General features: G+C 48.2%; 1 protein-coding gene across 5 annotated transcripts; it reads right to left on the bottom strand.

Moving 5' to 3' along the window:
• Positions 1-52: 52 nt before the first annotated feature.
• On the bottom strand, positions 53-24,997 carry DPP9 (dipeptidyl peptidase 9). Of its 5 annotated transcripts, none has more exons than XM_030540596.1 (21): positions 24,853-24,997; positions 23,185-23,274; positions 19,183-19,436; positions 15,455-15,567; positions 14,157-14,366; positions 13,780-13,948; positions 13,493-13,606; positions 13,095-13,223; positions 12,541-12,602; positions 12,073-12,173; positions 9,993-10,170; positions 9,005-9,170; positions 8,780-8,856; positions 6,879-7,031; positions 6,284-6,419; positions 5,321-5,466; positions 4,772-4,918; positions 4,530-4,682; positions 3,699-3,841; positions 2,892-3,003; positions 53-1,356 (listed from the first exon to the last, which is right to left on the bottom strand). In XM_030540596.1, the coding sequence occupies exons 2-21, from the start codon at positions 23,238-23,240 to the stop codon at positions 1,264-1,266; spliced, it is 2,712 nt and encodes a 903-aa protein (XP_030396456.1). In that variant the 5' UTR covers positions 23,241-23,274; positions 24,853-24,997; the 3' UTR covers positions 53-1,263. The 5 variants fall into 5 exon arrangements, with proteins under 5 accessions (XP_030396456.1, XP_030396455.1, XP_030396457.1 ...); XM_030540595.1 differs by having other exon boundaries at positions 8,780-8,859; positions 24,853-24,996; XM_030540597.1 differs by having other exon boundaries at positions 8,780-8,859; positions 14,157-14,330; positions 24,853-24,996.
• Positions 24,998-25,062: the final 65 nt, after the last annotated feature.

Below are 25,062 nucleotides of genomic sequence, written 5' to 3'. Positions count from 1 at the left end.
CCCCCCCTGAGCTTCGCCGGGCAGTCTGAAGACCAGTGAGAGCATGGCTGGGTCTGCTTCCAATATTTTAATGAGTCGCTACATCGTACACTCATAATTATAAAAGAATAAGAATCCATAAAAATATTTTCTTTTCATAATACGCACTTAAAATACTCGAGGGCAAGTTGATGTGGTTCATTAGGGTGGGTTTCTTTTTTTCTTTGCCCCTGGCAGAACCCTTGGCTTGGGGGGTGGGTGCGACCCTGAGGTGCAATTGCTCGATCCCCCCCTCCCTGGAACTGCAGTTCCTGTTAAGTAGGAAAATAAAAACCAGAAGAGAATGTTCACCAAATAGATGCGCGAGGGAAACAGTCACTGACCCGCAGAGAACTGAAGCACAGCCAATTTCAGTGCACGTCTGAAAGCTCAGGGCATAGGTGAGGAGAGAAAGGCAGGGTTGGGACACAGCACAAAGAAGGGTAGAGGGGCAGGAAGGAGAGAGAATGGCGGGGGAAGTAGTTGCATAAATATCCATTGAGTGTGGAAAAATCCAGCTTCTGCTGCTGCAGTTTCTGTAGAGGCGAGTGCTGACCTGCTTCAGCTGCCATGCTCTCTGTTGGCACGGTTCCGCCCATGAGCAGCAAGCGGAGAAAGGTGCCCGAGGATGCTAACTGTCGCCAACCCCAGCCGCCTCCCCCAATCTGCTATGCAAAATTAATTAAAAAAACGACTAGTGTTGCATGCTTCTACAGAGCTCTTCTCAGATCCCAGGGCTCAGACGCTCATCACGTATGGGCCAGGACGCAGCAGCAGTGATCAGACCCCACAGGACGCAGCAGTGGATCACCCTCTCCCTCCTGGCTTAAGGCAGCTTGCTGATTTGGCTCGTCCATCTCCAGCACAGGCACAGAGTTCTTGCAGGTGAGTGGAGGTGCAGTAGTGGGAAAAAGGAAAGAGGCAGACCTCAGCCTCTGGAGACACTCCACTGATTTCCCAGCATAGAGGAAGTAGCAGCAAAAAAAAGCATTAATAGCCAGGCCAGAGAGGAGAGCAGCTGAGCAGGGCAGAGCTCCAGCTGGAAAGTGAAGGAAGGTGGCACTGTCCAGAGGAAACAGGAGGGGTGACTCCCACCCTCTCCCTCACTGGAGGCAGCACCCCCGCTTGCGGGTGGGCACTCAGTGACTTGTGCACTGGATGGAGGCAGCTTTTGGGCTGGGGTGGGCAGCGGCAGGAGGCAGAGTTGAGCTGTCAGTGTCCAACAGTTTGCAGAGGCCTGTGCGCTCAGAGGTATTCTTGTAGAAAGTGCAGCAGTGTGATTTCATAATGCTCTCCGGACTCGGGGCACCGAATACTGTGTCTCTCGTTGGGGTAGATCTGCGCAGAAGCAAAAGGGATGGCCCTTAACTAGGAATAAGTGATAGAATCATAGAATCTCAGGGTTGGAAGGGACCTCAGGAGCTGTCTAGTCCAACCCCCTGCTCAAAGCAGGACCAATCCCCAACTAAATCATCCCAGCCAGGGCTTTGTCAAGATGGGCCTTAAAAACCTCTAAGGAAGGAGATTCCACCACCTCCCTGGGTAACCCATTCCAGTACTTCACCACCCTCCTAGTGAAAAAGTTTTTCCTCAAATCCAACCGAAACCTCCTCCACTGCAACTTGAGACCATTGCTCCTTGTTCTGTCATCTGCCACCACTGAGAACAGTCTAGATCCATCCTCTTTGGAACCCCCTTTTAGGTAGTTGAAAGCTGCTATCAAATCCCCCCCTCATTCTTCTCTTCTGCAGAAGAAAAAATCCCAGTTCCCTCAGCCTCTCCTCATAGGCCATGTGCTCCAGCCCCCTAATCATTTTTGTTGCCCTCTGCTGGACTCTTTCCAATTTTTCCACATCCTTCTTGTAGTGTGGGGCCCAAAACTGGACACAGTGCTCCAGATGTGGCCTCACCACTGTCGAATAGAGGGGAACGATCACGTGCCTCGATCTGCTGGCAATGCCCCTACTTATACAGCCCAAAATGCCATTAGCCTTCTTGGCAATAAGGGCACACTTGACTCATATCCAGCTTCTCATCCACTGTAACCCCTAGGTCCTTTTCTGCAGAACTGCAGCCTAGCCATTCGGTCCCTAGTCTGTAACAGTGCATGGGATTCTTCTGTCCTAAGTGCAGGACTCTGCACTTGTCCTTGATGAACCTCAGATTTCTTTTGGCCCAATCCTCTAGTTAGTCTAGGTCCCTCTGTATCCTATCCCTACCCTCCAGCATATCTACTTCTCCCCTGCAACTTAGCATCATCTGCAAACTTGCTGAGGGTGCAGTCCACACCAGCCTCCAGATCATTAATGAAGATATTGAACAAATCTGGCCCCAGGACCTACCCTTGGGGCACTCCACTTGACACCGGCTACCAACTAGACATGGAGCCATTCCCTTCTGTTAGCCTGCCTCTCGGTTCAGAAGGTGGAGTCCATTTTAGGGGAGCAAACAGCAGTTCGGAGACAGCGACCCCGGCGCTCCATTACGGTGGCAGGCTATCTGCAAGCCAAAGGCCGGAGAAGCCCACTCAGTGGCATCAGCAGAAGCATCTACTACCAGAGGGCAGAGGCCACCTGGGGAAATGAGATTCCCAGCCACATAGTACAGGGGAAGAAGGACAAACACCAGCCAAGAGGGTGAGTCCAGATTCCAAACTACTGCTCAGTATTGGAACACGCAGTACATCAAACAGCGACGGAGTGCCACCTACTGGCCAGTCCCACAGGAAGTCATAGGAGAGAACTCTGCTTCTCCAGGTGAAAGAGCATCCACGCTGCACTCATATTCCCCTGGGGGGGTGGGGGTGGAGGAGGGGAGTTTTCCACTGCCTCCAGGCTAAAGAGACCTTCCCACCTCACTGCAGTCCCTCCTACCTGCAGCTGGTAAGGCTTTCCAGCCCGGATTAGCTGGGAGACCAGAAAGTTGGTGTGAAAAAAGTGCACATTTTCATCCAGAAACCCATGGAGGATCAGCAAGCGGTTTGGCCTGGAGATGGGACAGGATGAGAATCAGAGCAAAGCCCTGCAGGAGCCCTGAGCGGGGAGCTGCCTGCCAGCCAGCCCCTAGCCCACTTGGCATGGTGCAGTGCCACAGGCTTGGAGCCCTGCCTCTTCCCTGTGGGTGAGCACAATGCCACCCCAGCTCGCTGCAGAAGGCAGCGATAAGCCGAGCAGAAATAAGGCTACATGGGGCCTGGACCTACCCAAACAAACCTTCAGGCCCTCCGGATAGATGTTCTCCAAGCCGAACAGTCTTTTCCCCAACTAGACCCTCTAGCTAGACTCCCTGGTCATCTTATTCCTCCATCTTGATCTTCCTTCCAAGTAAGGCAGCTCAGCTCAGCCCAGCAGGAAGGTGACTGGCAGCAACCAGATGTGTCCTGCTCTGGCCAGGACTCTTCTCCCTGGGGGACTTGGACTTCACTGGTGCTAACTGGTGGCCAGTGTACCTGACATGGTATTGACTGGCCAGTGCTGGCTGAGCCGAGTTTCAGGAACCAGGGAGGAGAACCCAAGGCACAATCAACAACCCAGGAAGGGTTATTCCTGTGAGCTTTTTAATAACGTTAGCACCCCCCATACACACACCAGAAAGCATTACAGCTTCTCGACCACTCCTCACAGGGCAAGTGCCCAGAGGGCGAGTTTCCAGTTATAAGCATCCAACCCCACAGTACTCACTCATTGGGAAGTTTTTCTACATGCAGCGCCACAGAGCCGGCCTCATAACCTTGCTGGTTGTTCTCTGGGACATCCATGTACCTCTCGGTGTATCCAGTATCGTACGCCATCCACACCGTGACAGGGGCACCTGCTATAGCAACCTGCCAAACAGGCATGGGGGGTGGGGGGTAATTTTTCCTTTTCTAGAACATTTCGGGAGGATGGGGAGCATCTGTTTCTGCAAGTGGTGATTCTCGCCTGCCAACCCTGGTCATTTGCACCAGAGTATCCCACAACCAGGGACTTAGAGGTCTGGATGGTTGGTGAATTTCTTCCCTCGTCTGTTATTTTCCTTTCCATTCAAGGATTAAAATCACTACTCCAGGGCTGGCAGTAACAGTCTCGTGGGAAGCTATGCTACAGCCAGTCGCTGGGGGATGCAAAGTCATTAAACCTCTTTGGGGCAGGGACTGTCTTTGTACAGCACCTGGCACAATGGGGTCCTGACCCAGGACTGGGGCTCTTAAGTGCTATGATCAATCTGCTGACTCAGAACACTCTGCACAGTGCCTGAACCCCACCTGCCTGAGTCCCCGCATGCCACGCCTGGTCTGAAACCCAGAGCGTATGTGTGATGCAGCCTGACCTGCCTGATTCTGGGGAGGAGCTCTGGCATGCTACCAGCAGGGACTTGTCACACTTCACTACAGTCTGGGTCCACAAGCCACCAAGGGCAGCAAAGAGTAAAGGCCACTGACAGGTGCAGAGCCCTGGTCCTCCCTGCCTGGTATTATTCCTCCTAGACACAGCAGGGACTTCGAGAAGGACACCCGACCTCACCAGACTCACCTTGAACACATGGGGCTTACAGATAAGGCCCATGAGGGAGAGGAAGCCCCCGTAAGACCAGCCATGTATGGCTACCCGACTCAGGTCGATGAACCCGTATTTTTCTGCTACGTAATGTAAACCTTCCACCTGGTCCTCTATCTCCACCTGACCCTAGGAGGAGGCAACAGGAAGGCTGTTTGTGTGTAAGAGACAGGAAGAGGGAAGGAAGTGAAAGGAGACACTGTAAAACAGGATATTACCATCTGGTTTTTAAGGGCCCCTTCGAATTTGAGTCCTCGCTGGCAAGAGCCCCTTCCATCAATCACCACCACAGCATAGCCGAGAGACGCTAGTGTGTTGAGCCGTAGGTACTTAATACCTTTGAAGGAGTTATTCACTAACTGCACCTAGAGCAGGAGAAAGGACAAGGCATGTGGAACGTTCCCCCAGGGAAACCTTTAGCCTTTCAGCCCTACGCACACCTCACCAACAGTAGTAACTGAGCATGGCTGGGCTCTGTGCTAGCAGGAAGCTAGTCTTGGCCATTCCCAAATTCCATCAGGTTCTGAGCTGGGCAGCCAAGTTTACCAGATGGGCAAAAGCCATTAACTAGGGAAGTTATGCAATTCTGGATTAAATGGGAGAAGCCATCTGCAGTTCACCAAAGTGGGTTTACAATACTCTAGGCAAAGCTGTCCAATTCCAATCATGCAGAGCTGATCTATGGAGAGCTCTGTCCTGGATGGCACCACCAGCTCAAGGAGGAGAGCCAAGGTCAGCTGTTGTCCTGGCCGTGGCTGGGTTGTTACCTGAGGGCCTCCATAGACGAACAGCACCGTGGGGTGCTTCTTTCCAGGCTGGATGTTATGAGGTTTGTAGACCATCCCGTAGAGCTCTATGTCCGACTGGGTATGGAAGTGGAAGATTTCAGGGGGGATGTAATCTGCAGGACAGCCTGCGGGAAACAGTTCAGATGCTAGCTACCAAGCTAAGGACAACATGCTTTCACCATCCTCCCCAGCCCAAACCAGGGGAGTTCAACCTTTGCCCAACGTGCCTCAGACCAGGGGTCCCTCCCCACCTTCCTTTTCTGGACGAACAGACTGTCCCAGATCTTAGCAAAACCTCCTTTACAAGAGCCCCTGTCCACCTGCACCTGGGAACTGACCACCCGCAGCGCAGGGACAACCCATTACAAAACTTCACCAAGTTGTGCACCAAGCCCCTCATACTGTGCACAACCCACTGTAACTCCAGGGTGACCCTGCAAGGGGAGAGGAGGATGGGGTGGAGGGAGAAAGCCTTCCCAGCAGGGTGCAACAGCTGCTGTGAGCTGAAAATAATTCTTTATGGGCACCAAACGCAGGAGTACAGGATGAGCCAGCAGCTACACACATTCCTTGGATGAAGCAGTCAGTGGATCCCCACCCATCCCATCTCTGCAGACCATCACAGTCAAGAACCCCTGGTTAACATGCAGCCGTTAACCTGGCACCCTGTAAGGAGTGTGACAACTTCTGCAAGGGGTGGGTAAGACCAATGCATAGCATTAGGGCCCTCTGACCTCAGCAAAGCCCAGTCTGTGCCAAGCAACCCATTGATGAGATCTCTCTCCAAGGATTTCAAGACTTCACCATGGCAAGGTGGAAATTAGCCAGGTCATTTGCCATCTAATGGTCTTTGCTCTCCCCTTCGATCATGTTCAGTTACTAGTATCGGTGATGCTCTCCTGGCTAGGTCGCCTGGCACAGAGGGGATCAGGACAGACTTACTGGCTGCTTCCATCATGCTGGCCCAGAACTTGGGCTGTTTGTGGAGTGGGTCGTCAGCTGAGCCATTCAGTTTGTAGACGTGCACGCAGGGCGGGGTGCTGACGCTGCTGTAGTGGCTGATGAACATGTCAAAGTTCTACAGGCAAGAAACAGTTGATGGGGGTTAAGCGAAGATGATTATTCCCTCAGGCCACTTCAGTGGGGGTCTGTATCCCTATCAGGACCTTGAGAACTAGCCAATGCTTATTCCCCCCCGCCCCAAGCCCCCCCCTCATGCTTTCATGGTTCAGTCACCATCCTGTCACATGAGCCAGACAGGACTCCTCTCTGGGGCATGTTAACATCACACTCCTCCTTCAGAGGAGTAAATCCATCATGGAGCCTTCCAAATGAGCACCAGCACAGACCTCTACTTCCCATGATGGCATCTATGGAGATCATGGTAGGCACTGGATCACTCCCATCAGAGTCCAGCAGAGCAGTCACAAGGAGCCATGGCATCTAAGGCAGCCCTCATGGAGCATTACTAGCCAGGACTCATACTAGCCGGAAGATAGGGAGCCTACGTGGTATCCTATGGACGAGGCAAACAGACCTGGCTCATAGAGCAGCTGTGAGAGAAGCCCAGTGTGGTGAGCCGTACAGTCTCGCCTGGGGACTCATAATTGACCACATAGAGGTGGTGCTCCAATGGGGTGTCCTTCGTGCCTTGGAAGTATACCAGCTTCGTCGTCTCATTCACCCAGATCTGCCAAGAGAACAGAGGGCTCAGTGTCAAACAAAAACAGCTGACTGCTCCCTGCCCCACTGCAACAATCTGTCACCAGGCAAAGTCAGGGACAGTACTTGGTCCTGCTAGTGAAGGCAGGGAACTGGACTCAATGACCTTTCAAGGTCCGTTCCGGTTCTATGAGATAGGTATATCTCCATATAGAAAGTCAGCTTAAATCAAAACATCACAGCAGTACAGGGTGCTTGTGGTATTAATGGTTAATGCACACGGTCTGTTGATCTGGTAAGTTACAGAGCACACAGTGTGCTTCTAGAAGACAGGATAAAGCCCAGTCCTTTGCACCGAAGGAGACAGCCAGCTGGCCAGGAGAGCCTCACTGTGCCTATGTGCTAAAGAGCAAAGCCAGGGAAAAAGGATATCCTGGCTCTGTTCATTCAGCCTGAAACCCTGTTTAAGCACAGATGCATCTCCCCAGTGTTCCAGCATTGCTTCCCTGACCAGCGCGCACCTCCAACATTTCTGTCCAACCACCATGCTATACATTCATGCTCTACACTCCTTGCGGGGGGCGGAATAGCCACTACCCCAAACCCAATTCAACTGCATGTCTCTGTTTAATCATGGTTCCAGATCAAGCCGTTTCTAAAACGCTCTCGCTAGCCAGTTTGGATGAGGTCACACTGCATTAGGGTTGTAATGCTAGACTAGACTAGGGCTTTTAAACGTAGTTCTAGCAGAGCTTAGCTCCATTCACTATAGCTAGCTGGCCCGTTTTAGAAACTTCACGGGAAACTTAAGGTTTCTGATTCCTGAATGCTATTCCTAGCCCAGCCTAGCTGGGGTCTGCAGCAGAGTTTGGCCAGCATGGCGCTCCGAGGGAGTGGGTGGAAGGGAACCATCTACATTAGCCAGGAAGACAGGGATAGAACCCTGCAGAGTGACAAATGCATTGAAATAATTGTTGCCAGTACAATTTCAGCCATCGTGTGCACAGAACAATACTGCGGCCAAAACAAACAGCATATTCCACATGGATTCTCTGTGTGAGGGACAGAAGATTAATTCCAGAGTGGGGAAAAGCTGCTGAGACTAGCTGCATGCCCTCAAGAGTGTGAAGTGAGCGAAAATCCAAGTTAATTGGGGCTCAGCAGACAGGCTCGTTATTTCAGTTGAAACCGACTGGGTCAGAGCAATTAGGTTGAGGGCCACCGCATTCTTAAAGCAGAAAGGAACCGGGCCTTCCATAAGTCAATAGCAGGCTAATAAAACACCTATCTGGCTATTCTGTAGATACACACAGTTCCCTCCTCTCCACGATCACACTAAATTCCCCAGCCTGTTTCTCAAAACGCTCTACAGAGGGATCAGCTAGATGGAAGCAGATAATTCCAAGCACCAGGTAACGTCCCCGATTCCCAAATGCCTTTTGGGGTTAAAATGCTGCAATCCAGCCCCACGATGAGTTTGCACAGAATGTCTTTGTGGCTATTAAACCTCACTCTACTCCTTTTTATGGCCTGACCCACGTGGTTTCCCAGAAGGAGCAATAAGAGACCTGATTAAAGGCAATCAGCTTTCTGTGCACCCGGCTACAGTGCTTCTGGGGGAAGCGAAGGCAGCAATAAAAAAGGAAACTGGAAACAAAATGAAGTCTAAATGGTTGTAGCTGGTCCCAAGAGCCTGTAGCACAAAGTACATGCCAGGATTGTGGGCAGTGAGTACAGAAGCAGAGCACTGCAAGAGAAAATAAAGGTAACCGGTACCTTGGATCCATGCCTCGCCAACACCTCCCATTCCCCACTGGTCAGGGCAACCTCCTCTTTGATAGGACATTTGAAGTCTTCTAGAAAAGAGAGTGCAAGGATGAGACATAGATCCCCCACCGCCAGAGTACAAGAGCTGAGTACATTCAGAAACACCCTCCTGACAAGGGTGAGGCAGAAAGGAGGGAGAATATTCCTCCAAGCTGGGAGGGGATTTGCTCTCACCTTCGCTAAGGACATGGGGCTGAGTCCAGTCATAGCTGCTCTGCTTTAGGATGGCTGTGACTCTGTACAAGTGACAGAAACCGGTCTTGCATTCGTTGGCTCGGATGAAGCAGAGCTCTTCTTCCTCACCCTCCAGTTGGGCAAAAGGATAAAAGATATCGTGAACCTAGCAGACAAGAGATGGACAAAAGCACCATGAGCCAGGCAGCCCCTATGCTAAGCAATGCTGGAATAACCCAGCAGAAGCACAGCTTAGGGAGCCAACACTAACCCACGCAATTTCATGGGAAATCAAAATGACAGATAGTAGGGAAAGCCGGATCCTCACCTACTGTCGCACCAAAGGACGGCCCCAGGCACCTCAGCCTTTCCATCTGGCCCCAGGACGCAAGTGAGCCTTTCAAATGCCCATGTCCAGCAGACACGCCCTCCACCCCCACCCCTCCCGTGTAATTTTTTTTTTTTAACACCAAGCTTCATCAGACTGACAGCCCTGGGGACTGAAGTCCTGTTTATCCACAGGACAAGGATAGCCCGGAGAATGCAAACTCCGTCCCCTCGTCCCATGTCCATCAACTACCTAAACCCTGACAGAGGAATCAATTCTAGGGCTGAGGATAGTTCATTCTTCAAGATCCCTTCACTCCTTGACCTTTCTGCCAGAACGGTCACAAAAGTCAATTAGCACCACAGCTAATGATGTCTGCAAGGAGGACAGACATCTACTAAGAGTCAAACTCACTAACTCATTTCACTCTGGCCACTCAACTGCCATGAATTGTCTTTTCCAACCTAGGCTTGAACCAGTAACCCAGAGGTGACGGTTCCTTATTATCCCACTACCAGTCCTTTGAACAATCAAGAGTTTGACATGGGCCAGAGTAACCATGGACATTATCAGCATCAGCATAGGCCAAGCTGGTTGCACATCTCGTTCAAGAGGATGGGAAAAAACCATTTGTAATTTGGGACAGCCCCGTGCCCTTACATTTATCCACACATCTGTGACTTCTTCATAGATCACATATGGCTGGACGTTTTCTGGCACGGCTTTGGCAAATTCGATGCGCTGCTCTTCACTTTCTGGTACTGGGATAAAGAGTGCTGGAGGCAGGAGAACTAGCTGGAGCCGTTGCTGAGGTCTGTCTAGGAACATGGCCCAGGCACTGGGGAAGAAAAGTTGCAAAGGTGAAATGGACAGATCTCGGATGTCAAGAACACACTAGCCTTTCCTCAGCTGAGGAAGGAATTTAGGCTCCTCCTCATTCCAACCTTACATCTTTATTGGAAAGACTCATACAAATTTGAATCCCAAGGCATCCATGGTATTGTACGTGGGTAACATACAGGCAGGTTGTTTTGTAAATCGCCGTTCTAGCAAAGCTCCCAAAGATAAACTCAGTTAGCAGAGCTGCATTTTTAGAATTTAACTTTTCAGTGGGCAGTCTCTCTCCCTAGATAGCATGGGCCACATGTTTTATCATGAGCTTCCAAAACAAAACGAGAAGCTAAAATAACCACTTTGCAGCTTCCTTGCTGCCTGGCTATGCAAGTGAGGAAAGGAACAGACCAAAGATCAGTGCAAACTGAAGGAGCTGCGCCAGTCTCAGCTCCGGGTCTCTCAAGGGAGACAGCTGATTAATCAGGAGTGGTGCTCTATTGTGGTCCTCCTAACTAGAGGCAGGTCATCGTTACTTGGTTTGGACACCCCTCAGGCCTGTGTCCACAGCAGAAAAGCTTTATAAAACTGGGAAAGATGAAGGAGCAGGTTCTCCCATGAACGAAACCCTGCTGATTATGACCTTATTTCATAAACTCATGAGTACTGCCTCCCTCCATGAGCCCTAGTGCATGGCACTTGTATCATGAAGTAGAAGGCTGCCTTGTGGTTCCTATGTAACGCTGAGTAAACCTAGCGCTAGGGGCATGGTGAATTAATCAAGAACGGGCCCAAAGGAAAGTGCAGCAACATGTGCCAGTTAGTGATCAGCCACAGAAATTACAGCTTCTGAAAACAATCAATAAACAGCCAAAACAAGTGTGATCTGGACTAAAGCCTGCCAAAACCTTAGCAAGCTTTTTAAGCAAAATTAAAGAGATTTTAGTAGGAAAGAATTTTTTTTCAGATGTTATTTTGGGGTCCTGAAACAATTTTAAAGGAAAAAAAAGAGCCATAAGATGTCTGAGAATCATCCAGGTTTGCGTGGGGGAAGGGAAAAAATGAACGTGATGTGATTCTTGTACTTGGAAAAGCAAATCACTGAGCTGGGACCTCACCTCCAAGGTCTCTTGACTATTTTTCTGCTGTACTTGGAAACAAAGATATACTGTCAAAGGACAGCATGTCGGGAACCATGTAGCTAAATCTGCCAGGCACCCCTTAGAAAATACTATACAAGATCCCCTTCCTATCTAGCCAAACAACAAGAAGTTCCCCAATACAGATTCACTCAGTCCTTCAGGGCTGGATGTTATGACCATTACCAATTGTATAGCTATGCTAGCTGAGAGATTAACGTTCCAGAAGTGTAAGCTAGGCCCCTGCAAAAACAAAGGAGTTTTCCCAATATACAGAATGCACAAAAGACTAGGTGCACTGTGGGAATTTTTCTAATGCATCTGGCATGGTCACAGAGAGCAACAGGACAAATCATTGTTCCATTTAATGATGTGACCCTTTATAATGTTCTCATTTCCTATCAGGAGTGTTTTGTCCACGTGCCTATGGGTTAACTGTCCTAGTCATGGAATTTTAATTGAATTCCCAGGGCAGAGAGGGTCACACTTAATACATCAATGTCATTTACACTTGTGGCAGCTTAAAACCCACAAAAGCTCGAAAAACATGAAGCCCTTCACTCTGTACTCCACTTGGTCAGTTACTACATGTGCTATGTAAGGTCGTATTATTGCAGGGGCTGAGTCAAGCGCAGCCAAGACTTCTGGCTTTTGTGGGTTTAAAACCAGGCCTTTATGGTGAAAGGTGAGAGGCAAATTTCTTCACGGAGTGGCTGTAATAGCTCAGTAAACTGGTGGGGGGGTAGCGTGCGGTAGAAAAACCTATGTACTATTTGCCATCTCTGGTCCATCCAGCCCGTGCGATGTACTCCACCGTAGGGAACAACGTGGCAAAAGGCTGTACCAGCTCCTTGTCCTGAGCGTACATGATCTGCAACAAGAGACCAAAAAAGGAGTATTAAAAAACTAGGATGTTCCAGCATTGTGGGCTGGTCTACAATGAAAACGTACATCAGCCCAGCTATGTCTCTGAGGGGTGTGAAAAACTCACATCCCTGAGAAATGTAGCTAAGCCGAACTAACACCAGGTTTAGACAATGTTAGGTCAACAGAAAAAGAATTCTGTCGACCTAGCTACCACCCCTCAGGGAGATGGATTACCTATGCTGACGGGAGAACCCTCCTGTTGCAAGTATCAGAGGGTATTAATCCACAAAAGCTTATGCTCCAATACGTCCATTTGTCTATAAGGTGCCACAGGACTCTTTGTTGCTCCTGTTGCGGTAATTACTACTTACCTTTCCCTGGCTGTCCATTTTAAACTCTGCCAGTTTTAATGAGATCTTGGGATTTTTGCTACCTGCAGAGGAAGAAGCAATGAGAGAACACACCATTATCAGATGGCAAGCGGTCTGAGCATCCCAGGCTTGCAGAGAATAAAAATCTGAGCCTGATGCTATTTGGCTCTGTGTGGTTATACACCTGTGGAATGGCATTGCTGGTGTGGAGATAAGCAATTCTATGTGTGGAGAAGTATGCCTGCCCATGTGAATGAATGCATGGGCAAGCATTCCCAGTATGGAGAAGGTGTGATTCCAAGTGTATTCAGCAATGTGGCAAAGGGATACCCTCCATCTCGTAACAACAATCCCTTTACTTAAGTTGGACGTTAGCTGTCCTTCCTGCAATGAACTTTGTGCTGACAGGTTCAGAGACTGTCCTGAATATTTATGGACCCTCCCCTAAATCCTGTTAAGTATCTAGATTAATAATGCAAAGTCTATAGCACAGATGATGCTTCAGCCTGCATGAGGCAGCAGCTGCATTAGTCACTCCCCTGCGCCTCACTGACCTGTCCTGGGGTACCGATAGGAATCCGTTTTTCTCTCCTCCAGGGCAGGTGAAGGAACATGTATTATCTCCACCTCTGACTCGTCCACTTCCTCATACAAGATCCGCAGCGTTTTCCAACCCTCTGAACCTAGGACAAGACAAGGTTGGTCTGTTTGCTGTCACGCAGTTTCCCCAACTGTGTCGGCTTGCCACGACCACCACAGCAGCACATACGGGGCCTACTGGTTTTCCACATCTCCCTTAGGTCATGCCATACCTACTAACTAGTCACACAAATATTTACCAGTACACAGTGCACATCCCATAATGAATGACCTGGAACTCAGCACCTTAAAGGGGCCAGTAATTATGTTACCAATGCAGCTTGGTCTCTCCAGGACTAAGCAGAACACTCACCTTCTAGGGTGGCTGTGGGGCACCACCAGTACCCTGTGAACCGATCAAACTCCTCCTGGATGACAAATGTGGCTACACCTGCCGATTTGGGGTCATCTAACACATTGGATAAACCTGCAGAGGAAAGAGAGCAGAGAGCGGTTGAAGTTAATGGAAAGAATGATCCAGAAAGGGAAGGGGGACTTAGATGGGGAAAAAAAAAAAGAGCAGAGGAGTAAATCCTTCTGGTCAGACTCTTGCCGCAAGAGGTGATTCGCCTCCAGATGTGGAGGAGCAGTTCCGGTTACCTTTATGGCAATAAGTCATCCGTCTCTCCTCTCCCGTCTCAATATTCGCTACCCACAGGTCATTGTTATTGATGAATGAAAAGACAGAGGGGTCGGCAGGGCAGATCTTGGGATCCATTCGCGGTCCTGTGCACTGGGTCTTGATCTCCAGGGGCTTCATTGGAGACACCTGGGGAAATAAGGCATATGATGTTCCCCACCTGTTTTCAGCTTCAAAGGCACAAACTTCTTGATAGATCCAGCCCACCCACAAGGGAATCAAGACCAAGAAAACAAGACTTGATGGCAGACCAGTGCCAAGGTCTGACTCAAGAGGCATTCACTACGCTGAGCTGCAGAATCCCTCAAACCTCCCACAGAGCCATTAGCAGACCCACCATGAAGCCATTCTGGCCCCCATCTCGACAGTGGAAGAGACTGTTGCTGGCCTGGAAAAGAAAGAGGCCGCTCTCGCTGTGGAAATCGTAGGAAGTGATTCCAAAGACCCCGAGACGCTTGCGTTCCCTCAGGAGTTCTTCTTCCCTAGAGTACATCCCATGGTGAGGGGTTGCCTGGTTGCGAACGACAGAGAGAGACAATCTGCAGGTCTGAAGGAATGGCAACACTTTATTAATGAGACCAGCTAATCCAGGAGTGGCTAGAATGTAACCCACTAGGCAAATGCAGCCAGCAGTCCGACAGCACGGCCACCGCCATCTTTAGTGTGAAAGCGTGGCCCACGAAGGCTACACCCCCATGACCTTCCAGTTGCAATGTCCCCATCTAGATCTGAGCCAAAGGCTTGGACCTGTAGTCTATGAATGGCACCTCCACCTTAAAACTGAGGAAGAGCTGCCACTTGCTAATGCAAATTAGGAGCAGCCAATTCACCTAATGACATTACCCGTGTCCTCTCATATACAGCTTCCAAGTCAGACACTGCAAACAACTGCTATTCCAGGAATCCTGAGTTAGTTTCAAAGGGACTCTGAGAAGATTCAAGTGTAGTTCCAGGCACTTGAAATCTCTGCTTAACAGAAGACCTGGGAAGTCAAAAGCCAGTCCCATATCTTCCACCCTCTTGTTGCTGAGGCTGGCGAATTATTAATAGTACCAGAACACCAGGCCCCTGTGAAGACAGGGAGGGGGAATTTGTTTCCCTTCCTAATTCGATCTGGTTTATGTGAGTCTAATGGGTAATGTATGTTTAGAATGCAGGCAGCAGATTGATCCTTATTCCACACATTTGATAAAAGTACAAAGTTATCAAAAATAAACATGGTAATCAATGTGCAAACGGAGGGAGGGCAGGTGGGGGAGTCTGGCCAGGACAGCCAGAGCTCTGTGCTATTCTCCCAACAGTTTATATTACTGGTTTATAACTGGAGGTAGACTGAAGGCAACAGGAGACTTAGGTACAGTGTTAAACCAGTCCTTGCCCTACCAGCTGTTGTTCCATGCTGTCACTGCCAGCCTCATGCTTGGCACACCAGCCACTCTCCTGTATTACCAGAGAAGACATCTCCCTACACAGCACTCTACCAGTGCCATGCCCCCGGCACCAAGCCCTGCTCCTTGTTCCTGCCTTACATGCCACTTCACTGAACTCCAACATACCAGCTACCACTCCAATATCGTACTGTCAGCCTGGATCCCCACGCACCACCACCGCAAAGAGTATGTTGTATCTCCTCACCTGAAAGTGATCCAGCATCTGTTTCCATGACAAGAGTAGCAGGGCCTCTTTCCGTACCTTTTTGGGAATCTCTGAGTAAAGAAGGGAATTCTCCCGGCTACCATATGGCATCCCTGTATGGAACAACCAAACAAAACAATCATGGCAATTTCAGAGAAGTCAGCCAGGACTAACCCAGGAAAGGCAGATAAACAAGGCCATTTTCTTAAATATTCAGGAAGACTAGATGGCTCAGGGGCTTTTTAAGAGGTGCCTTTCTCAACCTGCTCTTACACAGTCCACTTACTGCATAGGGTCCAAATGCTTTAGTTTTATTAACATAAAAATGTTTCCATAAGACTAAGTCTTACTCAAAGCTTCTCCCAGCTTTGGCTACTCCTAGGGTTCCTCTCTACAGTTTGCTCAGCCATCACCCTAGATCCTCACCTCAAGAGAACTGACCCGTGTAGCTGTTTGTGTCCAAGCCAGCAGAACCCTCTTAACATTCCTCCGCACAACGAAGAACTGCTAACTGGAAAGAGCGTTCTAAAACACAGCCAGCCTGTTACAGCTTTAGGTCTTAGAGACCAGGTTCAAATGTGTCTTTGTTTAATACTGGCCAAAAGGCATTGCTATATGCTGGCTGTTCAGTGGCCATGGTAAAATGAAGTTATTTGTGCCAGTCCAATTTCCATCATCAAAAACCTAACACAGCTGGCAACTCTGTTGGCAGTTTCAGCAGTGCACCGAAGACAACGAATGTTTCCTTTCACCTTTACTGATGGTGACGCTCTAGATCAAGGCTGCAGTACGCTGACAGGATGCCATGTGGGGGAGGCTTCCCATGCTACTGTCCCTGTAGCATCTATTCTGTGCAGGAAAGGAAGCCTTCAGTCTCCAAGCCTGTTAGTCTGTCACTAAATTCACTTTACAACAATTAACATTTAAATATATTTGTAATTTCTCAGGAAGCAAAGCAACTTATAAGCATACAATCTTCAGAGATGAAGAAACACTGAAATGCTGAGCATGTGGTGTTTAATATAAGCAGCATCTGCCATGATACAATACGAGAATCTATGGGAACAGCCCAGAAAAGATCTAACATGCTCAAACAGAACAGACTGCAGTCAGGGACACAGATAATACTACAGATGCATTCTCAAGGCCATGACTACAACAACCTGCGAACCTCAGATCCATCTATGGATATTCTCATACTGCACTAATATCTATGATGACTCTCTACTGTTGGACTAGATGACCTCCTGAGGTCCCTTCCAACCCTGATATTCTATGATGAACCAGTATCTGCAAAAGAATTGTCCCCCAGTTTTCAATACTTTGTATTTTGGTCCTTAAATGAAGTAGAAAAGATGCTCAGCTCTGATATCAAAGTTTTCCAAAGGTCGAATAGAAAATATTTACTCGCTCCTCCCCCCTCCTCAATGGGCATACTCCAATAAGATTCACACTGATGCTTGGAAAGCAATACTTATGCTAAGTGTGGGACAATACTGGTATACTGCGTTTAAGCATATTGGTGAAACGTCAACAGGCACATCTCTTAACTCAGAATCAGATTCTTCACAATACCTACCTAATGCAGTACGGATCAAATAGAACGGGCAACTCAACCCCAGCTTAATGAGGCTGTAATAGAGTAGGAAGGTTTTACCCTATAGTGTGGGAATGCCTTGAAGTAAAGATATTTTGAAATCAAATTACTAGACACTGCTTTGAGATATAGTCAGCCAACATCTAATCTGTTCCTGTGTTCCATATATCTTCTTGGGGATGAAGCAATGAAAATTAACCATCAAACATATGGATACATCATCTAACACTGGGTACTAGAATCATCATGGTCATTCTACTGTGCAACTTCAGCTAGGAAGATGAGTTAGAAACTCCTGACAAATGGAGAAAATGGAGAAAAATTACTAACATTAAATGAGACTCATAAGCCAACTACAGCAGACTCAGTTACAAACACCTTGGGAATGGAGGTTGTTCATAACTCTGAACAAAACACTATGGCTGTTCTTTCAAAAGCTTACAACTGAACATTGACTTAATACAACGTTGACACTTTACTATGCAGAAGAAAAATGCTGCTTTTAACCATCTTAATGTAAATAAGCACAGAAATAGTTTCCTTCACTTGTCAAAAAAAATGTAAACTTTCCCTTTATTTATTTTTAATAGTCAGCATTTAACACAGTACTGTGCGGTATTTGCTCTCGGTTTTTTTGTCTCTGTTACTGCCTGATTGCATACTTCCAGTTCCAAATGAGGTGTGTGGTTGACCAGTCAGTTCGTAACCCTTTTGTTCATAACTCTGAAGTTACTACTGTACTTAAATATCTGGCTACCTTTTGTCACTTACACCAAAGAACCAGCGCCAAAGGGATCTAATGCATCTAGTCTGCTCTGACAAATGGACAAACTTTATTAATAAAGAGCCATTACTGTCCATACTCTCTCACTAAGGAACCCACATGCTTCCCCGCTCCCCCCTCCAACACATCTGTTTAACTTGTTTGCAGGGTGCCTGTTCCACTAATTTCTCTATGAAAATGTACTGAGGACTACAATAAGTAACAGTCACAGGCACACAAGAGTTACCAGAATGGCTCATGCCATTGGTCCATCAAATCCAGTATCCAAGGCTTCAAATAAAAATGGGCCCACTGCAGGAAAACATGGTCAGTTGTGTGGAGTGTCGCACATGGGGAAAGTTCTTTACTGAGCCCTGTAATGATCAGCTTTTGCCCTGGAGCATTAAATATTTCCCTTTCACAGCCTGTAAAACTAATTATTACTGACCATAAAATTATCCAGCCCTTATAAAATCCAGCCACTGTATTTAACTGTTGCTTATTAGTAACATCATGGTTCTGCTCATAACTATAAACTGGTACAGCACAAAGATCTGCCTTCTCTCTAGTAAGGAACAGAATACTTCTCTAGGAAATATCATTAATACCCAACACTTATCTAGTTATTTTTCCTCTTGTCAAAGCATTTTCAAGCACGGATTTATCTTCACAATACCCACAGCGAGGTCAGGCTCTTCCAGTTTATTGGGCAGAACAGCAACAAGACTGTCTGATGGGTTCCCTCTATTGAAAAAAACTTGATATCACCTGGCTCATTAATGAAATGCACTGGGCTTGCAAGGATACAATAACCATAGGGAGAGTTATCAGGTTCCTGGAGAGCCAACCTGTTTAAAGAACCAAATTGTCCCCCTTTTTTTGAGGTAGTACTCCATAGTTTGGAGAACTGACCAAACCCAAGTCCATGTGAGAAATGAAAAGAGGCAGTGGCACACAGAGGTTCCAAGCTGGGGCTTTATTTGGGTCAGCCACTATATGTAAGCAGTTAGCTAGTCCTTGCCCTGAAGAGTGTCCAGACCAAACAAAGGGTAGGAGAGAGGCAGGCTTATCTCCATTTAACACATGGGGAACTGAGGCATGGAGAGATTAAGTGACTAGCTCAAGATCATATAAGAAACATACACCAGAGCCAGGAACTGAAACCAGATCTTCTGAGTCCCAATCCAGTGCTTTAACCACAAGATCATCCTTTCTTTTCCCCTTCCTCTCTGGCACCAGGCTGCCTAGCGATGAATGGAGACATCAGCCAACAAAACTTACCCTCCTGACACAGAGATTGGTTTGGCTCTGCCAAGGGACTAGCAAGGTGACCTACTAAGGAAAGTGGCTGGCTGAAGCCAGGCTTACCCAGATAGTAAAGGCGATGAGAATGTGGGCTGGATTCTTCTGTTTTCTGGACAAATTGGAAATCATGGGGCGCCTTGTTTACTATCATGCCCGAATACTTCCTGCTGCTGTGAATAATGTCACGCAGTCCATCCCACGAACGCTTCTCCACCAGGAACTGGGAAGGTGCGTCCTCCATCTCGACCACTTCAGTGTTGTCTGACAGCGCATCCACTGCAGTCATCCTCTCTTCCCCCTCGGAACTGGTCAAGAAACTGAGAAAGAAGGTGGGGGAGATGAATTAATGTGGGGAATCGGATTAGGCACATTCCATCCGCTCACAGGGAGCTCTGAGCATTCAGCTAACTTCTAAGGACAGATCCTAAAGTTACCTACACACTCATAAAGGTTACCAGTTAAACATAAACAGTATCAGATGGAAAGGAATTCTCCACCTTCCACGCCCAACTTGGTAAAGGATGCTAACTGAACCCAAGACTCATGTGCAGGACTTCTTCCAGGAAAAAAGTTAACTGTTATCAGTCAGGGCAGGAAAGCATCTGGTGTAGCAAGTGCTTAATCATTTGACCTAAGTGAAACATACTCCAGGCATTTAGATGGGATAGGTCCTGATTGGAAGATACCATCAATGGATGGGTGAGCACATAGAGAAACTTCTGACCAGTGGGAATATAGAAGTAAAGTCCCCTTCCTTTCCTGCAGAGATCAGATAAGCATCTCAAATCGGTTTAGTGAAGGCATGACACCTGCCTTACTTGAAGTGCTGCTGCAACCAGGAGTGAAGTGGCACAAATGACAAAATAAGATACCTGTGGAATTAAGATGACTAATGGAAAGTGGCACAAGAATAATGCATATCCTGGACTCCTACTGCATAATCAACAGGAATCCTTCATTGATTTCCCAAGTATCACATTATATAAAACCCACAACCCATCTCCCATAGTCATAAAACCTTCCAGTTCAGCCCCTCCAGCCATTAGTCACTTCTGGGATCTGCACAGTTCAACATTTGTATATGAAGCAGGATACACTACCCTTGATCAACCTTATTCCAGATGAGGCAATCAGAGTCAGAGTAGGGACCTTAGTCTCAGTGGAACCACGGCCCAGGGAGCATAGATCCAGGTAACCCAAGAGCAAGTTAATTTGCAAGACTCATTTTCTTCTAAATAGTGACATTTCTGTAATGGCACCCTCAAGTCACCGCAGCACTAGTCGCTCCATTATTTCCTAGTCCTACCTATTAACATGGTATCTGAGCACCTCAATCTTGTATGTATTTATCCTCACACCACCACATGAGGCAGGCCAATGCTTTTATCAAGTGCTACTTTACAAATAGGAATTGACACACTGAGGTAACCTGTGCTGGAGCAGGGAAAGGAACCCATGTCTCAGGCTAACACCCTACCCGCTGGACCATCTTTCTTCATGGTCATCTTATGGGGTCAAGGCTCCTACGCTGGGACATTTAGCTATTCATGGGTATCTGAGGATTTCAGTTTGCTGTAAAATAAATGAAACTAGAGCAGTCTCATCACCTTGACAGAATCACCATCTTGGATGTTGCATCAATATAAACAATGTAGTAAATAAGGCCTATAGGAGTTTTAAAAAAAGACCCCGTTCTAAACAGCCCAAAGTTAACCAAGACTTCCTTTTTAAAGTCATGTTTCTTAAATGAGTGAATGCAGCTGGCCCCTTAAGAGATTTGTCTGCATTTCAACAGGAGAACATCCTACCATGTGCCTGTCAGACCTGAGTATTTAATTTGCATGAAATATACACCAACTCTCTGAAAATGCAGCCTCAGCACCACATAGAAAGCCCTCTCCCAGTTTGATTCTGGCAGGAGTTGGGGGTGGCTGGTTAACTCATAAACCAGTGTTAGATCGTTTCATCTCAATCCACTTTATCTCACAAATGATTCTGCCAGGAAATCTCTCAGCACTGCTGGGGGACTCCTCACTACCTTCCAATAGCCTTTTCAGAATAAAGTTTTCTTCCCTACGTCTTGATCTCATTTGACTATAAATTAGACGTATTCTGTCCTACAGAATTATGCCTTTTAATGGTCAAGCACAATGACAGCTCAATTGCCCTCTTAATGAATAAATACCTCTTGTGATGTCAAATACACAAACCTCTTTTCCTTTAACCAAGAGGGAAAAGGGAAGGCTTGACAGTTCCTCCTCTAATCCGTTACTTTCTGACTTCATTCTGAGAGACTAAACTGAGATTAGGCAAGTAGAAATCCAAACCACGCACACAATCTGCTGCCTGAGACCCAGTAAGTAGAGTGGGCTCTGCATAACCAGCAGACCAGACCACAGTGCACGAGGCCAGGAAAACTGAACTAAAATACAGCTTGACTCCATTAAGTTACAGCTACAGAGTAAAATGGCAGCTTCCAATTCCTGGGTCTCTCAGTGGTGCAGAGAACAAAATACAGTGTGGAAGCTACAGAAAGAGACTCTCATAATAAACCTCTCCCCACTACTCCTAATATCTGTGACCCTGAAGCCAACCAACAAAACAAATCACAGCTTGAAAATTAAACAAACAAAAGTACTTTCCAATCAGCACAAGTAAAGCCAAAGTGGCAGAGACAGCGGACAACGTGATGGAACACTGGACCGAGCTTTGAGAAACTTTCTCCCAAGACTTTGCAGAGTGTCAACAGTCTTGAGTCTGTTCAGTGTGAACGCAGGACCATGCGAGGGGAATTAAATTCAATCTAATGTCCTTCCCCTTCAAAGCAACTAATACGGTGTTTCAAGGCAAAGTTCTGTCTATCAAAAATACATCACAGAAAACACAAGGATATAAAAGGGATAGAGCAGTGACTTGGGTACACGCCGCTCTTCCCAAATCCCACTGCAGCTTGGATCTTAAAAGTCTGCTCAGCTGGTAAAACAAAATAGCTTTCATGCAGCTGAAGACATTCCAGCCTACAGCTAATTCCCACCCAGTTGGTGAAGCCACTTCAAGGTTAGTGACATGATCAGTCAAACAACACTGCTCCTCACAAGAAGGGCTTTCAAGGCCAGATCAGGTTTCAGTGACCTAAGTTCAAGACAGTCCATTCACACCCAGATTTTACATACTTGCAACCACCCACTCCACAGTGACTAACCCCACAGCTAACAATTAGGTGGTAGAAAAACGCACTCCAAAAGATCCTGGGGTTATCCCCCTTCCTGGTGAATTTTGTCTGTAGAACACACTGTGATCGAGGCCTGGTCTACACTTAACATTTAGGTTGACATAGCTACAGCACTCAGGGGTGAGAAAAATCCCCCATCCTGAGCACCACAGCTATGCTGACCTAACCCCTGGTGTAGATGCAGCTAGGTAAATGGAAGAATGCTTCTGTTGACCTAGCTACAGTCACTCGGGGAAGTGGTTTTCCCACAGCAATGGAAAAAACCCTTCCATCGCTGCAGAGTGCATCTACACGATTGGGTTAAACTGGCATAGTTACGGCACCATAGATATGCTGCTCTAGACCCTGCAGCATAGACATGGCCCAAGAGCCGAGATGATCTCGGTGGAAATGGAACAGTCAGCCTTTAATCCTACGTTCAGTATTCCTCAATGACAACACAAAAGAGTCTGAAGAAGTCTGAAAATACTGTCTTACCGTCCTGCTTAATCTGCCACATCTGACGAGGTTACATGGCTCCAGGTTTTGGGGAGGGGGGAAATTTAATAAAGTTAGGCTGAAAAGAAACAGCAAAGGTAAGGGAGCAAGGAGCATTAGGGTAGAAAAATGCAGACAAAGACCTTTTAAAGCCTGGAACCTAAATTCAGTAGGAAAGAGGTAATTTTCCTCAAACATTTCAGGCACTCTCGATATGGTTGGACACAGGATGCCACAGGCAGAATTAACAGGTGGTTGTTTATCATCTTCATCACTCATTCAGAATGTTGATTGTAGCCCACTGACCACTTAGTCCCAAAGGCCACAAAGATCCTGATAGAGACCAGGAAAGTTACCTTCTCCAACTTCCTGCAGTCTCGTTTTCCAGACGAACCCTCTTTACCTTCTGCATTAACTATTCAGCAAGCCTTGGGCACGACAGGAAACTAGATGACGAGAGAGAAAGAACAGATCTCATGTAACCGCAGTTCCCCCTGGCATGGGAATGAAATACTGTAAAAGGAATCCTCCATCCATCATGTTGCTGACACAGCCTGGGGCCTACTGAGCAGCTTCCTGGGGATATCTTTGCTTTGCAGTTCAGATCCATTCCAATTAACCCATATGGGATATTAATATCCAAATATTTTAAGAGGTGGATTTCCTATCTCCTCAGCACCAAAGTTCAGTGTATGCAGTGAACCATGCAGGTAGTCAGCAGCTTTTTCTTCTGCCAAATTCCCAGTTAAACTCTTCTGAATGATCTCAATCTTTAATGCCCAAATTGCTGTAAAGCCCTAGATTAGAGAGAGTACTCAAGTCTGTTACATATATTTCAGGCACCAGCTCCACCAAGAATATAACCCCCACTTGTTTACAGAGCTGACAATTCTCTGTCTCAGCAACAGCCTGATGTCTGTGACAGAATGGCCAGGGTCACTAGTATTTACAAGATGTTATTGCTCCTTAAGACCCTAAGGAGGAATGTATCTTTAATGCAAAATCCAAGCCAAGAAAATCCTGAAAGTACTATGGGATCTCTCCCTCATCTCTCACCCCCTCATAGAGCTTTGGATTGTAAATACGCCCCAGATCTGCAGCACTAACAGCCTTCACTAACAGACCCCAGAGCCTGTCCAAACCACCACCACTTCTTATCCACCCAACAGTACACTAGGGGAGGCTAAGTAGAGGCTATTTCACTTGCCCTCTCCATCAGGGAAAGCTCCAGGCAATGATATTCCCTGACTCCAGAAAGCTCAAAGTGGGGCTAAAGACCCTGGACTGCTGCTGTATCTGCAAGCCCCACAAAGACGCTGTCATCCTCAGGCCTAACAGCCTTAAATGTTTCCCTGCATTGTCTGGCAGCTCAGAGACCTACCTACCCCAAAACAGGCAAATCAATAAGAAGTTGCACTGAAAGGAAAAGGGTTTGGCATGGAGCAGCTGCCAACAGCCACAGGCATTAGCAGCAAGGTGGAGAAGCCCTGCTCAAGCTCCTGTCACAGGCAAGGCCAGAGAAGCGGTTATGTCTCTGAAGGAGGGAGCCGGCTGCCAAGGCAATGCCCGGCAAAGAGGGCAGCTGGAATGCGCCTCACTGTAACCTCCGCCCCAGCTGCCAGAAGGGTGAGTCGACGCTTGCCTGCGAAAATAAGGAGTGAGCACATTCCTCACAGCCCCCACTCCGCCCGCCCCCCCAAGAGGCAGCCGGGGGGGGCAGACTCCCCCACCCTCCAAGAGACTGGGGGAGTGACATGCCCCCACCCCCAGGGCAATGGGAGCGAGGCCCCCTCGTTCCTCCCGGGAAATCGGGGGAGGGGGTGCCAGGGACACAGCCCCCCCCCAGGCACTGGGGGGGCTCCCCATCCTCCTGGGCAATGGGGACAGAGGCCCAGCCAGGGACACCCCCCCGGGGCACAGCCCACCCCCCTCCGCGCCATGGGCCCCTGCGGGAGGGGGGCAGTGACCCCGCCCCTCCCTCAGTCAGAGCCCCGGCGGGGAGGGGCGTCCCCCCCCGGACTCACCCCGGGGCTCGGCGTCCTCCCCCGGCCGGGGCGGCTCCTCAGCGGGGAGGGGGGCGGGGGCGCCTTCACTCCCGCTCCATGTCCCGGGCACTCAGACAGCAGCCCCGGAAACGGGGAGGGGAAAGGGGGGCGGCCTGCACAGTCGCGACCTTTAACCCGGAGGCGGAAACGCCGCGGAGAGGGGAGGTCCGCGAGGAACCAGCCCGCCCC

Source organism: Gopherus evgoodei, chromosome 22, assembly GCF_007399415.2.
Source record: "Gopherus evgoodei ecotype Sinaloan lineage chromosome 22, rGopEvg1_v1.p, whole genome shotgun sequence".
In the NCBI taxonomy this organism is placed as follows: domain Eukaryota; kingdom Metazoa; phylum Chordata; order Testudines; family Testudinidae; genus Gopherus; species Gopherus evgoodei.
Note: the sequence above shows the minus strand (reverse complement) of the source record. Positions and strands in the feature narration are given on the sequence as shown.